Source organism: Salvia miltiorrhiza, chromosome 2, assembly GCF_028751815.1.
Source record: "Salvia miltiorrhiza cultivar Shanhuang (shh) chromosome 2, IMPLAD_Smil_shh, whole genome shotgun sequence".
Lineage (NCBI taxonomy): Eukaryota > Viridiplantae > Streptophyta > Magnoliopsida > Lamiales > Lamiaceae > Salvia > Salvia miltiorrhiza.
Genome location: NC_080388.1, coordinates 12,906,873 through 12,922,697, shown reverse-complemented (window position 1 = coordinate 12,922,697; position 15,825 = coordinate 12,906,873). Strand labels below are relative to the sequence as shown.

Sequence of the window (15,825 nt, the reverse complement as noted above, 5' to 3'; positions counted from 1 at the left end):
GCTGAAGCTTTCAGTGCTGCTCCTTTTGAGGTAGATGGATCATCTTCGTCTGATCCTCCAGTCCTTTTGATTCCAAGATTTCTCTGGATGTCGAACTCATTTGCCAAGAGGTCAGAGAAGAGCTTGTTTGTCGGGAGCTAACTGAATCCAGGCTTGTTCTGATGAGCAACTGAATAGATCTGCCAATCTCCTCGCGGAAGTGCTCGAAGAATCTTCAAGTTGATTTCTCGTTGAGTGTACTTGTCCTTCGAGATGGATTGAACTTCGTTCAGGATCTGGTTGAATTTGAGTTCCATCTCGTCGACAGATTCATTCTTAAGCATGAGGAATGAGTCGAATTTCTGACAAGCTATGGACAGCTTGTTCTCCTTTATTTTCTCGGATCCGATGCAAATTCTTTCAAGAATGTCCCACATCTCCTTTGCAGTTTTGCACTTGATGATCTTGGTGACATGCTTGTCTGGAACTGTGTCGGAGATGATGCTTTTAGCGAGGTTGTCTAGCTCATCTTGCTTTCTTTCTTCTGTGGTGAAGTCTGCCTTTTGCTTGATCTGGACCTCATCGTATGGATCCCGAGCTGGACCAATCGGAACTCTTTTGACAATTTTGGTGATGATGATTGGTCCGTTGGTGATGACTTCCCACATTCGGCAATGCTGTGCGGTGAGAAAGCTTTCAAGCCAAAACTTCCATATGTCGTATTTTTCAATACTAAACATAGGTAGAGACGATATTCTGCTGTGGTTAGTCTCCATCAAAAAAGAGAGAACAAGTAACAACAGATAAGGCAAATAGCAAGCACTTTTTGAAAGAGAAAAGTTTTCGAGACATTTGAGAAAAAGGATCTAGTTCAATAAGAACTTAATCAGAAATGGGGGGGAAATACACCTATAGACTATTTTTAAAACCAGAAGGATCTCAATATAGAGATCAAAATAAAACTTTTATCTCAAACACAAACACCTGTTTATTGAAAAGAGATTTCACCAAAACAGGGTTGACGACTGATACTAAAAGACTCTTCAGTAAGGAGTTATCAGTTAAGTTAACTTAACTGATGCACGTAAGGCTTCAGTTAAGTTTGATACAAACAGAGATGTTATAAATCTTCCTGACTATCAGGGGATAGATCAGTCAGACTGATAACATACGCAGCGAAAATACTTTTGTTTTGCAATAGCCTTTGTTGAGCATGTTGCTAGTCTTAAGTTTCTCTTTGCAATTAATCAGTATTCAGTTTATCAAAGGTAATAACACAAGTAGAAAAGTAAAACTGAAAGCTGTAAATAACACAAAGATTTTTACGTGGTTCGGAAAACACTTCCTAAATCCACGGTCGGTTGATCAGACCAACAACTTCACTCTGCAAGTGCTTACGGGTGCACTGCAAACCGATGCTAGTGCTTACGGGTGCACAGCAAACCAAACCGTGTGCTTGCGGGTGCACATAACCGAATCAACTGAAGATCCAATCTTCAGTACCAACACACCTTGTTGGATTTCTCACTCCTAGCACGAACTGGCACTAGGATCTCACGGAGACAGAGTACCTTCCTGAACTCCTTTGCAACTCAAACACTCGATTCTATCAGTCGAAGGGAGGTTTGAAATCTTGCCAACTAAACTTCAAAGAACAAGTTCTTTGGAGTTAGTTTTGACCTAGGCTCTGGGTAAACAGAGGTTTGCCTAAGGTCTAAGATAATATATGTAATCAGCAGTGACTGATTTTTGGCTTTGGGATTCTCTTATTCGATTCAAGTTTTGGGAATTTGAGCTTTGGCTAAGACGCAATTTTGGCAGAGCTTCAGCTTATGTTGTTGAATCGGTGAAGAATGAAGTGATCCTCGAGCGCTATTTATAGGAGAAGTCTTGAATAGATCCGTTGGCGGAGAAGGTCTTCAAGATTTCTTCCGTTGGAGATTAATTTGAACTTGGGCTGAGGCTTCAATCTTTGAGGTTCCTTGTTTGGTGAGAACGGCTATGTTGAAGAGCAGGAGATGCGACGTCTCTGATAAAGTAGTCACCAATTAGGAATGACCTCTGCAGAGAAAGGACGATCCTGAGATCTCTGCATTTAATGCGATTGTACTTCTGGAGTATGTGGCTTCCTTTGAACGTTGTAAGTTCAGTCCGAGGAAGAATGTTTAACTGATACTTGACTTTAGTATCAGTCTGCTGATTCCACGTGGCACGCATTAAGTAATCAGTTCAAGACTGATTCTTCGACTGATACTTCAGTCGGCAACTTCAGTCTTCAGTCCTCCGTTCTTTAGAACATCAGCTAAACTAGAAAAAGAACTCTAACACTTGAGTTCGAGCAGTTCTAGTCTGTTACAAATGAAAGCTATGGATTTTGGTATCATCAAAACAAGAATTATGATATTCCATTAAGTTCCCAACAGAGGGGGTGGCAAAAATACCAGAATTTATAAAATTAAAAAAAAAAAATTGGCTTGGTGGGGGGAGGGGGGGTTCGGGGGGTGGTGTGGGGGGGGTGGGGTAGTGAAAATACATAATTTGTAAAAATGTAATGCATTTTTATGTTTAAAGTTATGCATTTTTTGTGTGACACATTATGCATTTTTGTGTTAAAGTATATGTATGTAAAACATGTCTGTTTTTGGGTGGTGGGGGTGGTGGTGGGGTATGGGGATTGGGGGGGGGGGGTGGTGTGGTGTGGTGTGGTGTGGGGTGGGTGGGGTGGCGAAGATACTAATTAATTTTTTTATTATTTTATACTTTGTATAACATAAGTAATTCATTATTTTATCTTTTTAGAAAATACAAATTAATTTTTTTATTATTTTAATTAAGTACATATTTGTGCATCATACAAAAATAAGACTAATTTAATTATTTTTTATTATTTTAATTAAATATATATCTCCGCACGCTAGTAGAATTAATTTGAATCTATTTACCACCATACTTATAGGAACATCCTTTATTCTAAAACACACAACTCCAAATTTAGGAAATCCAAATACATTTATGCTGAAAAAGACCAAATTCAGAAACTCCAAATACATTTATCCTAAAAAAAAAAAAAAATAGTAAGGAAGTTTTTGAAGAGAAGCTAAAAAAAATAGAATAAAAAATAAGAAAATAAGAAAGACAACAAGCTTCACATGCACATGTACATCCAAATGCACTTGTAAATCTAATACTCCCTCCGTCCCAATATTCAAGTCCCGTATTCCTTTTTGGGCCGTCCCAATATTCAAGTCCCCTTTCCTTTTTTGGCATTAATTAGCATACAATTAATAGGTTTAATTATATATCTCTCTCCTCTCACAAACCAACCCACATGCCTCTCTCTCTCTCCTCACTTCTCTCTTTTCTCTCAAATCGTAATCTCCCCCCTCTCTCCTCTTCTTCTTTCACCGCCTCGCCGCCTCCACCTTCCACCGCCTCGCCGCCTCCACCGCCTCTCAGCAGGAATAAGGGCGGCGACTCGCCGGCCCCTCAGCAGCGGCGAGGGTCTCCACCCAACCCCCAATTTCACCGCCTCCCTCCTTTCCCCTCTCTCTCTCTCTCCTCGCCTTTTCTCTCTGAAACAAGGCTCGCCGCCGGCCTTCCTTCCCTCACGCCACCGGCCTTCCTTCCCCTACGACCAGCGGAGGAGCGTGAATCGAAGCTTGAGGAGCGTGAATCGAAGCTTGAGGGGCGGACGCCGGAAATCGAAGCTTGAGGGGCATCTCCCACCTCCCACATCCTCTCTCCAACTCTTTTTTTTTTCTTTTCCAGAAATTAGGGCTCGCCCAAAATTAGCCTCGCCTCCACCCTTGCGCCGCCGCAGCAGCCGTTGTCCTCCGCCTCCGGCTCTCGCCCACCACCTCTCGCCCTCGGCTGCCTCCTCTCTCCTACTCTTTTTTTTTTTTCCAGAAATTAGGGCTCGCCTCCACCCTTGCGCCGCCGCAACTGTCGCTGCCCTCCGCCTCCGGCTCTCGCCCACCACCTCTCGCCGTCGGCCGAGAGATGGTGGTGTTTTGGTGTTCATAATTGTTAGTTTTTTTATTTTTGTTGTTTTAATTTCAGAAATTGAAAGATTTCCATTTTTTGATTTGTGTTTTGGTGTTCATAATTGAAAGATTTCTCTCCTCTGTCTCACTGTATCACTGTATCGAAATTATGATGTTTTGGTGTTTAGAAGTTGTGGTATTCATAAGCTCTCTTCTCTGTTCACTGTTCCGGCGACTCGCACCGGCGGCATTCACTATTCCGGCTGCTCGCCCACCACCGGCAACAACAAATGGAAGAGGACTATTAACCATGCTTAAAATTTAATTAACAAACCCATAAATATGTGGGCCATACAACTTTTTTCTTAATACTACTCTCCTAAATACCCGTGCCCAAAAGAAAGGGGACTTCATTAACGGGACGGAGGGAGTAACTAGTAACTAGTATAAAGATAATAAAGGCGTGTAGTCACATGCACATATAAGCTATTGTTGTCTCATCAACCTGATTCTTGCTCGCTCGATCATGATCCGCCCCAAAATTCCCGGGGAAAGTATTATCTGAACATGTGAATTCGCCGGAATTGATAGAGATTAACCGTAGCTAAGAATGCCTGTCACTGAAGGGCAAAAGATAGATCGCCGAAATTAAGAGTGCGGAGGCAAACGGCGGAGGAGCGGTGGGCCCGCTGCCGGAAAAGTGACGGCATGATGAAGGGTTTTTTCAAGCCCAAGCCCAAGACCCCCGCAGAATTGGTGCGCCACACGCGCGATCTGCTCATATTTGCCGACCGTGCCGCCCCCGAAATCAAGGACGCCAAGCGCGACGAGAAGGTTTCCTTCTTCTCCCTCGTGCATTAGTTTCGTGAATTTCTTGATATGGTATTGTTATTTGACGTGGTGATGATTAATCTCAATTGATATTGATATGATATTATTGTCCAATTTTGTAGAGAAACTTGTAGATTATACTGTTTCTGCATTTTATTTTCCGCATTTATGTCGAGGTGTGAAATTGAGACATCCCAAACTCCCGGTCCATCTCAGTAAACTATGGATTAGTATATTTTAGCTAATCCTTAAAAGTAAACCGTCCTTTAGTGTTTATTGAATCAGGTTTTATTGGTAGTTTAACCTCACTCGTCTCTCTTTTCCTATTTAATGCGTGTAGATGATGGAGTTGAGCAAAGTTATCCGGGATCTGAAACATATACTTTATGGAGACAGTGATTCCAAGCCTGTATTAGAAGCTTGTGCACAATTGACACAAGAGTTCTTTAGGGAAGACACTCTTCGTTTGCTTATTACATGTCTTCCCAAGTTGAACTTTGAGGTAAATTGAAGAATACTTTTACTTTTGCAGATTACAAAGTGTTTAGCATCGAAAAATACTATGCCATCTTTACCGGATAACTCAATGGATGATTGTTATGAGTACTAGATAATCTCTTGCAGACTCGAAAACATGCTACACAGATTGTCGCAAACCTGCAGGGGCAAAGACTACAATCGAGGTTGATTGCTTGTGAATACTTGGAAAAGAACTTAGTTCTCATGGACATCTTGATAGCCGGGTAAGGCTATATGGATGGTTTTGTCTGGGCTTTTGATTGGTATTTTGAAATGACTCTACGATGGAAATGAGGTTTTGAGAACTCAGAGAATTAGAAAATTATATTATACTACAACATAAGAAATTCTAACAGATTTGATTCTTAACCTACTTAGATAAAACATTTGAAATTTGAAAATATATGACAACTTAATTAGAGAAAATTTTAAACCTCCCTAACTCTAGTCAGAAAAAAAATGCTCTTAGTTTGGTTTCATGCTCAAAAAGTGCCATTTGGGTTTTTAATAGTGCGTATTTCTTCTTCTAATTGTTAAAAAGTATATTTTTAATCAGCACTGACTTGACTATATCTTTGCTGGTGGTCAACAGTTACGAGAATAACGATCTGGCTTTACATTATGGTGCGATGTTGAGGGAGTGCATACGCCACCAATGTGTTGCAAAGTAAGTTGATTATTGAGTTTTCCTTGATGATTATTTCAGACTGATTTTCTAAATGCTATTAAACGCCCGTAGCATAATGTAGAGATAATTGATCTCGCAAGTAAGAGAAATTGGCTATACCTTTTTGATATTGTAAAGTTGCACTGAAACAGATGTACTAGATAGAATATGCTGGAATGATCCTTCCTTTCGTCTTGTATTTCTCCTCATATTTATCATGTTCATAACTTCACAACCAAGATCTTAGAGAAGACAAACCAATCTCCTTTCATACCCTTGCCTCTGTTACCAGATATATGGATGTTCTAACTTGATGAGTGATTCTTGTGTTTCTTATAAAAATCCTAGTTTTTGTAGTTTAGAAAATCATTTGGACTGTTATCCACTGATTTAATGACCTAAAAGTTTCCGCACCTTCAGATGCAGCACTTATGTGTACTTTATTAAGCAGCTGAAATATTAGTACTAGTTTCATGTTTACCTTTAGTCTTTGCATTTAATGTTGGTTGCTGTGTATGTGAAAACTTGGCTTACTAATTCTAGATTCTTCTTTGGGTCTAAAGGTACATTTTGGATTCAGAGCATATGAAGAAATTTTTTGAGTATATACAACTCCCAAATTTTGACATTGCTTCTGATGCTGCTGCCACGTTCAAGGTTATGCATTCAAACTAATAAGTAAACCATAAAATTTATTTACTAGTTCCTTTAGAAAATTGTTGGTTCATCTTCATGCTATATGATCCGAAGTCTTCTGTTAAACTGGTTGTCGCATGTTGGTTTCAATTTTTATGAGCCTCATAACTTTTTCTTTTAGTTGGGGTTGAGATTCGTACCTTGGTATCTCATTCTCACCCTTTCAAAAGGGAGGAATAACATTAAGAGGTTCTATAAAATTATTGCTTGTACAGTTAAAAGTATTGGAATGTAGCACTAGAAATATGAGTAGTGTTACTCATTCTTGTATGCTTCTATAATCATGCCATATGGAAGGGGAGTCTACAGTTAAAACATCTTGAGCATATAATTTCAGTTAGATACTTATGAGTTGTGATAGAGGTGCAAAATTGGTCATGACCTTATAGGTGATGTTTTGTGCTCTTTCCTCATTGTACTTGTTCCGTGCACTGATTCTGACATTCACATATTTATATCTCTTGTTATAGGAACTATTGACGAGGCATAAGTCAACTGTCGCTGATTTTCTATCTAAAAATGATGAGTGGGTCAGTATACTTTGCTTCTTCTTTCACTAACATTCTATGTTATGTATGTATGAGTTATTCTCCCATATCTCTTGATGATTTGTGTCAAGTAATAATAAGTGAAACAACACTATTTCAGTTTGAGTAATGATTTAATCATTTAAATTTCATAGAATGAGATGATGTTGATTTAGAATACCTTAATGAGTAACACTTTCTGATATGTTGGATCGTTTTCTTGCTAGTTCTTTGCGGATTACAACTCGAGATTGCTTGTATCTACTAATTATATCACTAGAAGGCAAGCTGTCAAGGTAATGGTTATTCTCTATCCTTTATTTTTTATTGGACTATTGATGTATTGAAACAATTTTTTTACTCCCCAAATTGGAAAGGAAAACTTTCAAGTTTCAAGTATATTTGTTGCATGCCATTCCTACTAAATTTCTTTTTGTTTGAATTGGTGGTAAGTTCTAATTTTGTTATATACTTCTTTCAGCTGTTGGGTGATATATTGCTTGATCGTTCAAATTCGGCAGTGATGATTCGATATGTTAGCTCGAGGGACAACCTAAGGATCCTAATGAATCTTCTGAGAGTATGATCGTCTTCTCTGCCATTTAAGAATGACTAGGCATTATATTTTTTTAAATGTGGAAAACTCAGCCACAAATTCATGGGGTTTATATGAACTGGCTTTGCTGTGCTCAGTAATAAGATCATCTGCATGAAATCTAGCTTCGGGCCCTACATAAATAAATAAAATTGCAGAAATAAATGTAGTGTAACGCTCGGTGCTCTTGTAATCATCTGAATTGAATATTGTGATATGATCGTGTTAATTTTAAAGTTTAAACTCATGCACTTCTCTTAAATATTTTCGTGTGCCAGGAGTCGAGCAAGAGTATTCAGATTGAAGCATTTCATGTTTTTAAGGTACCATTTCTGAAGTTGATCGAAGCTCATGGGAAATTAGGTGAATGGTTTTCCCTGTTTCATGTTCTGATTCAGCATCATATGGCCAGTTATTTGCAGCCAATCAGAACAAACCCCCGGATATCGTTAATATCCTGGTGGCGAATAGAAGCAAACTTCTTCGACTTATCGCTGGTCTTAACAACGAGAAAGGTGAGGAGCCAAGTCGATAATCGTGAGTTTTTTCTTTTGTCACTCTAACTCAACATATTGCCTGTTGCAGAGGATGAACAATTTGATTCTGATAAATCACAAGTTATCAGAGAAATTTCAGCCCTTAAACCCCATTAACGACCAGGACAAAATCTTGGCTGGCACTTCCTATGTTTTCAGTTTATTTTAATGAAAAGCCTTCTGAAATTTGGGTTATGGCGTTTACTTGAGCTGTAACCTAGATTTTATTGTTGAGCACACAAAAGTATTTGTGGAGAGGAGCGAATAAGGTGAATCTTTTACTAGCTATTTCATGAGGCATAGTCATGTTTTATGCACCGTGTTCTTTGCATTTCAGAACCGCATTATTAAGTGGTCTTCCCATTCTTTTGCTGCTTATTTACTCTTTATCCTTTTTTTTTAGGTTCACATAAACACGCTCACACAAAAACTAGCACTTTAGGTGACTGCTATGATTTTTCAGGGCCATTTGCGTGTAAATATATGAACTTTTAGCATTTTTGTTTAGAATCAATTTTAATTTAAATACACGTAATTAGTGCTTGTTTGATTTTTTGCACGAAATTAATTTTCCTCCAAATTGATATCGATCTGTTTTTCGAAGTTCCTAACGTGGCTAAATTGGTTGACGGTCAAAATGACACAACTCTTAACTTCTTCTAAATGCGGTCGTTTTAAATGAAGGGTTAAATATTAAATACATTCTTAACTAGGGCTGAAAAATCGTGCGTGTCGAGGGTGGTTATGGGGTCGACACAGCACGATAAGGTCAAACACGAATACAACCTGTTAAAAAGTTGCTCAACATGAACACGACACGAGAACAATAGCAACATAATTTGAATCGTGTTCACATAACACGATCCAGAACCTCAGCCAACAAACATACATAAATGGCACAAATTTTGTGTTTCTTGGTGGCAAAACAAATGATGAGATTCGAAAAAAAAAAAGTCACCAAAAAGTAAAAGACCTTAACTCTAAAATAAGAATTAAAATAATATTTAATAAAAATAATAATATTAATTCTATCAGGTTAGGCGAACTCGACATGAATCTCACACGAACTTGACACGAATCTGTTTTTGATCGATCCAATCAAGACACGAACCTGATAAGGCTTGACACTAAATCATTAATTTCGTGCGGGTCCGTATCGTACTTTCATGAAGTGTCCAAAATTGCCAGCCCTATTCCTTAACGTTTACAACAAAAAGTAAATAGTTCTATAATGTTATGTTTTGCATAGCTAAATCTTTAATGTTCACAAAGTGAGGCAAATAAGTCCCTCTGTCTAACGATTTTTAACTCCCCTTTAGTTGGAGGACATATTTACCCTAATTTATGAACATTAGAGACATATTTATTTTTTGCTGGAGATGTTAGGGGTGTTTTTGATACTTAATTTGTATATGTATATATAAAGAGTTAGGGTAAATATATTTATATCAATCAAAATAAATACTGAAATTATACTACCTCAGTCCTAGAAGAGTATGCGTACTTTTCTTTTTTCGTACATCCCACAAAATTATGCGTTTTGAACATGATCTCACCGTTAACCCAATAATTTTTATCTTACAATACAATAAAAGTGGACTCCTTTCTTCACTCACCTAATATTTATTAAAATTTGTGTCAAACAAACTAAGAGGCTATTTACTTGAGCTTATAAGTTCTTGAACATAACTTATAAGTTGTTTAGGAGCTTATAAGCTCTTTCAAAGTGTTTGGTAAAATAAGCTTTTAAAAAGCTTATAAGCTGTAAAAATAAGCTATAAGAGCTTATGAACTCTCCAAAAAATAAGTTTCTCCACCCCAACTTATTTTCTCATTATCTTATAAGAAATACTCATTTTACAAAAATAATTTAACTATGAGTTTTTATTTTCATCATATATCATTCTAATTTAATTTATCTTCGATTTTCTCTCTCTAACAAATATTTTCTTTCCCTAACTAAAAATTCTCTCTCTAGCTTATAAGTTCAATTATTCAAACACTTTAGCAACTTATAAGCTCTTAAGGAACTACTCCCTCCGTCCCACGAATCTTGACACGTTTTCCTTTTTGGGCCGTCCCATGAGTCTTGACACGTTTCCTTTTTGGGTAATAATTATTACATTCTCTCTCCTACTTTATCACCTTTATTATATTCTCCCTCCTACTTTATCACTTTTATTACCTTCTCTCTCCTACTTTATCAATTTTATACTTTATTAATTACACACTTAAAACACTAATCTACAACTCCTTAATTCCCGTGCCGAACCCAAACGTGTCAAGACTCGCGGGACGGAGGGAGTACATCTTATAAGCTACAAGAGCTTATAAGCTCTTTAAAATCAGCTTAGCCAAACACTCTCTAAACATACTCTTTTGGGATAGAAACAATACAAATTTTCCAACCAAAATTTTGATTCAAATGTCTAAAACATAGAGAGATTATATAGAGATATATGTGGGATAGATGACTGAATTACAGTTTAATATTTGTAAGGGTTAAGTACCAAATTTCTCCTATCAATGACGTCCCTATCGCGTACAGCACCCTATAGTCAGGGTCAAAGCTGCCCACTAGCTCAACGTGGCAAAATCGCACCAAATTCCCCGCCACTTAACGGACGTTAACGCGGTTAGAAAAAAAATATTTTTTTATTTTTAATTCAGGTGGGCCCCAACTCTCTCTCACTCTCTCCTCTCCACCACCCTCTACCAGCAACGCTAGCGGCCAGCTCTCTCTCTCTCTCTCTCTCTCTCTCCTTTCCACCACCCACTACCAGACCACCGGCAACGCCAGCGGCCAACTCTTTAGCCGGCCACCACCTCCGCCTTATCTCCAAATCTCAAACTCTAGAAAATTCCATCTGTGTTCCCTCTCTAATCACAAAAAATTTCCAAATATCAGAAATCCTAAGTTTTCTTTTCCCTTATATGCGACGTCACTTGCCACCGCCATCATTGTTTGCCGGCGACGAAAGCAGCAGCAGGACTGCCACCATCTTCCTCATCCTTTGCTTCGGCCAACAACCGCGAGGGGCCGCTGCCGCCTACAATCCCTGCGTCTCCCTATCTTTTTCGACGCCGTTCACCGGAGACAGCAGCGCCGCTGCCTTCTTCTTCCACTGACAACAGCGCCTCCTCCTTCTCTCTCGACCAACGGGCAGCAGGAGTCATCACGCCACCGTCGATCATCCCTCCACCTTATGTAGTCGAATTCTAGCGGTGCAGAGGGTTGGAAAATGAGGGATTTTCCTTCTGGAAATCTGATCCAATACCAGTAATCTTGCTTGCTCCCAGCACAGATTTTTACATCTAAAATTGATGGTTGGTTGTTGTTTGATTGTATATCTTTAGGTGGTTTGATTGAGGTTTTTGAAGCATTTTACCTCTTTATTTTAGAGAAGAAAAGCAGAGCTTTCTCTGTGAATGTGAGATGAAACAATTGATGGGTTCTGGGTTTCCTGAAAATGGGGGACACAAATGACGACGACGCCTAGAGAGAGTTTTTGAGGTGGCAAAGACGACGACGGGTCGACTGATGCAGATTTGGTGGGGGAGGAGAGCGGGTTGGAGGGGGAGCGGCGGCGGAAGAGGAAAGATGGTGGTTTGTGGGTGATTTTAATTTTTTTTTAATTTAACCTTTGGAGTGGGGCCACTCTAATTAAATTTAAAAAAATTAAAAAAAAAAACAAAAAAAACAAATTGGACTTGGCGATTTACCCTTCAAATTGGTTATTCATAATTCGAAGAGATAAAATGAAAGGAGACAAAATAAAAGACATTTATTAGTGATGTCAATCAAATGACAATAATCAAACTCATAGGATCGCATAAGTTTAGTTTCGTAACTCTGATCATAATCCATGATAGTTTCATTAATAGAAATACGGGTTAAGAATCCAAGCCCAACAAGATAATATTGTACCACATAATAGAAGTCTCAGTTTAGGGATTTGAGACGAAATGACAAGCTAGTCATTAGTGGAAGCGAAAGACATTATGGAACCCTAACCTCAACTCAGCCCCGTTTGCACCAACCGGTACCTGAAAATATTTGAAATATATTGGGTTGAGTACTAATATACTCAGTGGGCATGAGTTTTTAAAAGATTTTATGAAATAATTAAAGCAGTTTATCCAATATCACAATCATAACTCAGAAGGTTTTAAAACAAAAATCCACTTCTAAGCATGATAAAACTTTCTTTTTAAGTGGCGCGCCATGTAATGTTCGATTGTTACACGCTGCTTATGATCCTGGGTCTATAACCACCGTCGGATCGCTTACCGCTGCTTAAGTGAACCCGGGACGCTACCCAGACAGAACACATCATCATATGTGCTTTGGAACGTGTCCAGGAGCACCCTTATAACGCCTGCTTAGCTTGTTAGTGCACGATGGTGATCAACCCATCGAGCCAGTAACCTTGTATACACAATCATCATTTAACGTCTTAAGCCAAATGAGAATCTCGATCGATTCTTATGCAAGCATTAAACAATATAGAATGTACATAAAAATATTTATATTTGATAAACAAACATCTATATATAATATAAAGCAGGAGTTTAACGGTAATAAATTCCCGGCAAATATTTTGACAGTTATCTTTTTAATTTCAAAATTGTAGACATGTTCAAATAAACGTGGATTGATGAACGTGGGATTGATCTAAGAAAAGAAGAAGCAGAATTCAGCATACACACGGATAAATTCATTCAACATCTTCAAATCAACAATTATGTTCAAATATCAGATCTCATTTTTTCGATTAAAAGATGTTTGATCTCCACAATATTTCCTTAATTATGCATAATATTGAACATCAACAACTTCCACTGATATTTATCACACATATATTACACGAAAGGCAAAATTTTTATAAAAATAAAAAAGAAAAAGGAACTATAGCACAGTGAAACCATGAACGAAGGCGGCTCGACCGCCAGCGAGACCTTTTCGGTACAGAATCTCCTCCAGCAGTTAGATCGGCCCTCTTAATCGTCAATTCGGCGAGAGGCGGCAACAATTTCTTCAGTGCGGTGGTTGCCAGATCTTCCTTATTCTCTGTTGAAATAATATTCTCTCTGCTGTTGTTGCTCACTTGCTCTCCTTGACGCATAAAATAAGAAGAAGATGAACAAGAAGACGACGAAGCGGCGCTGGATTGGGATGGTCGGAATGGGTGAAATATAATTGAATTAGGGCTTTTATTTTGTATTTGCCGGTCTGAGCATGACTAAAAGAATCGTGGGTCCTTTTCTTTCTGGCAAAAATTGTGGGCTTTTGTGGGCTTTTGTATAGTTTGGATCAGTGAAAAAATCATGTGAAATGACCGTAAGTATTTTTTTAGGAACGACCACAACTATTTTAGATGAATTAAAAATAACTTTATTTCGTATACCCAAGTAAAACTTCAAAGATTTTACGTAAATACTCCTAATTATAGCCCATTATACCGTAAATATATTGATTAAATTTGACCATAAATTATGTTTTGCCATTTTGTTGATTAATTTTAATTATTTTTTTTACTATTTTTGACATTTTAAATTAAATTTAGGCTATTTAACTATGAACTTTTAACATAAATATATTTGTATGTGTACTTATTTTTATTTTATTTTAAATAAAATTGGGATATTTAACTATTTAAATATGAACTTTTAGCAATAATATATTTGAACTTTTAAGTGACTACATTTTTTTATATTAAGTGTGGACAATTAATTTAATTTAACTGTGAACCAAATCTTTTAAATTAAGTGTGAGCTAATGATTAAAATATAACAATGGCATTAGTACAATAATAAATAAAATTACATGGCAATTAATTTAGCAAATGCATGACTAAAACAACATCATTATATAAAACGAAAATTCATGACTGAATAGTTTTGCGATTGAATCTATAACATTTTCATAAATAGTGATTTTTAAATTTAAAAATACATATTTTCCATAAAGTTATGAGATTTGAAGTCACATACATAAATATAGATCATATAAACACAATACAAATATTGCTTTTGTTATAGTTGAAAACATATTTTACTTTGTATTTATCTTAAGATTATATAAAATGTTTATATTACTAATAATTATAATTATCATTATATCTTATATAAACGTGTAAAAATTTATTTATTTTTAAATTCAGATTTTTTATTGAGCACTCCCTCCATCCCACGAATCTTGACACGTTTCCATTTTGGTAATAATTGTTATATTCTCTCTCCTACTTTATCACTTTTATATTTTATTAACTACACACTTAAAACACTAATCTACAACTCCTTAAATCCCGTGCCGAATCCAAACATGTCAAGATTCGTGGGACGGATGGAGTAAATAATTTATACTTCATCCATCCCTGAAATAAATTCCTCTTTTTCTTTTTTGGGACGTCCCCCAAATAAGTTCATCTTTCTTTCTTTCTATTTTTGGACAACTATCCCACCACTAATAATACTTTATTTATTCTTACTTTTCACTTTTTCACCACTATCAATACTAATTATATCACTTTTTCACCTTATCACCTTTTCACCACTCTCAATACTAATTATAACACATTTTTTTCCACTATCAATGCACTTTACAACTTTTCCTTAAAACCCGTGTCGTCCCCAAAGAGGAACTTATTTCAGGGACGGAGGCAGTATTTTCATATATTTTGATTATATTTAATATTTATATTTATTTATTTAAATATGTCGTTTAATTTTGATACTCGTCGTGCATCGCACGGATGGATGTACTAGTTTTCATAAAATATCAGATCTTATATAACTCAAAATAGATTTTAGCAAAATAAAGCCCACCTCGAAGTGAAGATTCAGTGCTTGCTTTGCTTAAAGCTCTACTGCTCTTGATTACTCGAACCTACCAGAAAATTATTCTCAAATAGGATGTGCTATTCTTAGATCCTTGACAGAAGACAACTCAAGCATAATTTCAGAAACTCAAAACACCAAAACTCAAATCTTTACATCTGAAATTTCTTTTTGTTTCCCCGGTGAGTGAGAGTTGATGAAACGATGAGAGAGAGAGGTGGGGGCTGTCCGAGCTCGACGTCGGGCTGTCAAGGCAGACGAAGTCGGAGCAAGGCGGCGCAGCTAAAGGCTAGGCACCGCCGGTCGCGGTGAAAACGGAGAAGCAGCATCGGCTGCCCTCCTTGGCCTTCTGCTGCCAGAATCGCGAGAGAGAGATGAAGGAAGGCGAGCGGCAGCGGCGGCTGCGACGTTCCTTCCTTGGCCGTCTGCCGCCAGGTACGCTAGAGAGAAAAAGAGAGATAGAGAGAGAGAGACAGATGGGAAGGTGGTGAGCGAGAGGGTATGGTGAGAGAGAGAAGGCGATGAGTGAGGGAGACCTCGGAGCCGGCGACTCTCGCCGAGGTTGGAGCAGGCGGCGGCGGCGGATCTGTGGAGGGAGAAGAGGCGGTGGTTCTTGGAGAGAGAAAAAGAAAATTCTGGAAAGATGCAGAGA

General features: G+C 37.7%; 1 protein-coding gene across 2 annotated transcripts; it reads left to right on the top strand.

The window, feature by feature from the left end:
• Nucleotides 1–4,388: 4,388 nt before the first annotated feature.
• On the top strand, nucleotides 4,389–8,709 carry LOC131011259 (putative MO25-like protein At5g47540). 2 transcript variants are annotated; one of them, XM_057939045.1, is made up of 11 exons: nucleotides 4,389–4,796; nucleotides 5,134–5,295; nucleotides 5,418–5,536; nucleotides 5,905–5,979; nucleotides 6,543–6,636; nucleotides 7,146–7,205; nucleotides 7,430–7,498; nucleotides 7,684–7,782; nucleotides 8,076–8,120; nucleotides 8,210–8,312; nucleotides 8,383–8,709. In XM_057939045.1, the coding sequence occupies exons 1-11, from the start codon at nucleotides 4,671–4,673 to the stop codon at nucleotides 8,448–8,450; spliced, it is 1,020 nt and encodes a 339-aa protein (XP_057795028.1). In that variant the 5' UTR covers nucleotides 4,389–4,670; the 3' UTR covers nucleotides 8,451–8,709. The 2 variants fall into 2 exon arrangements, with proteins under 2 accessions (XP_057795028.1, XP_057795027.1); XM_057939044.1 differs by lacking the exon at nucleotides 8,076–8,120 and having other exon boundaries at nucleotides 4,406–4,796; nucleotides 8,121–8,312.
• Nucleotides 8,710–15,825: the final 7,116 nt, after the last annotated feature.

Bases quoted from the DNA above. Each gene is read 5' to 3' on its own strand.
- LOC131011259 (XM_057939044.1), top strand. From the start codon at position 4,671: ATGATGAAGGGTTTTTTCAAGCCCAAGCCCAAGACCCCCGCAGAATTG. The intron at 5,537-5,904 runs GTAAGGCTATAT...GGTGGTCAACAG, and splicing joins ATGGACATCTTGATAGCCGG to TTACGAGAATAACGATCTGG. The intron at 5,980-6,542 runs GTAAGTTGATTA...TTGGGTCTAAAG, and splicing joins CGCCACCAATGTGTTGCAAA to GTACATTTTGGATTCAGAGC.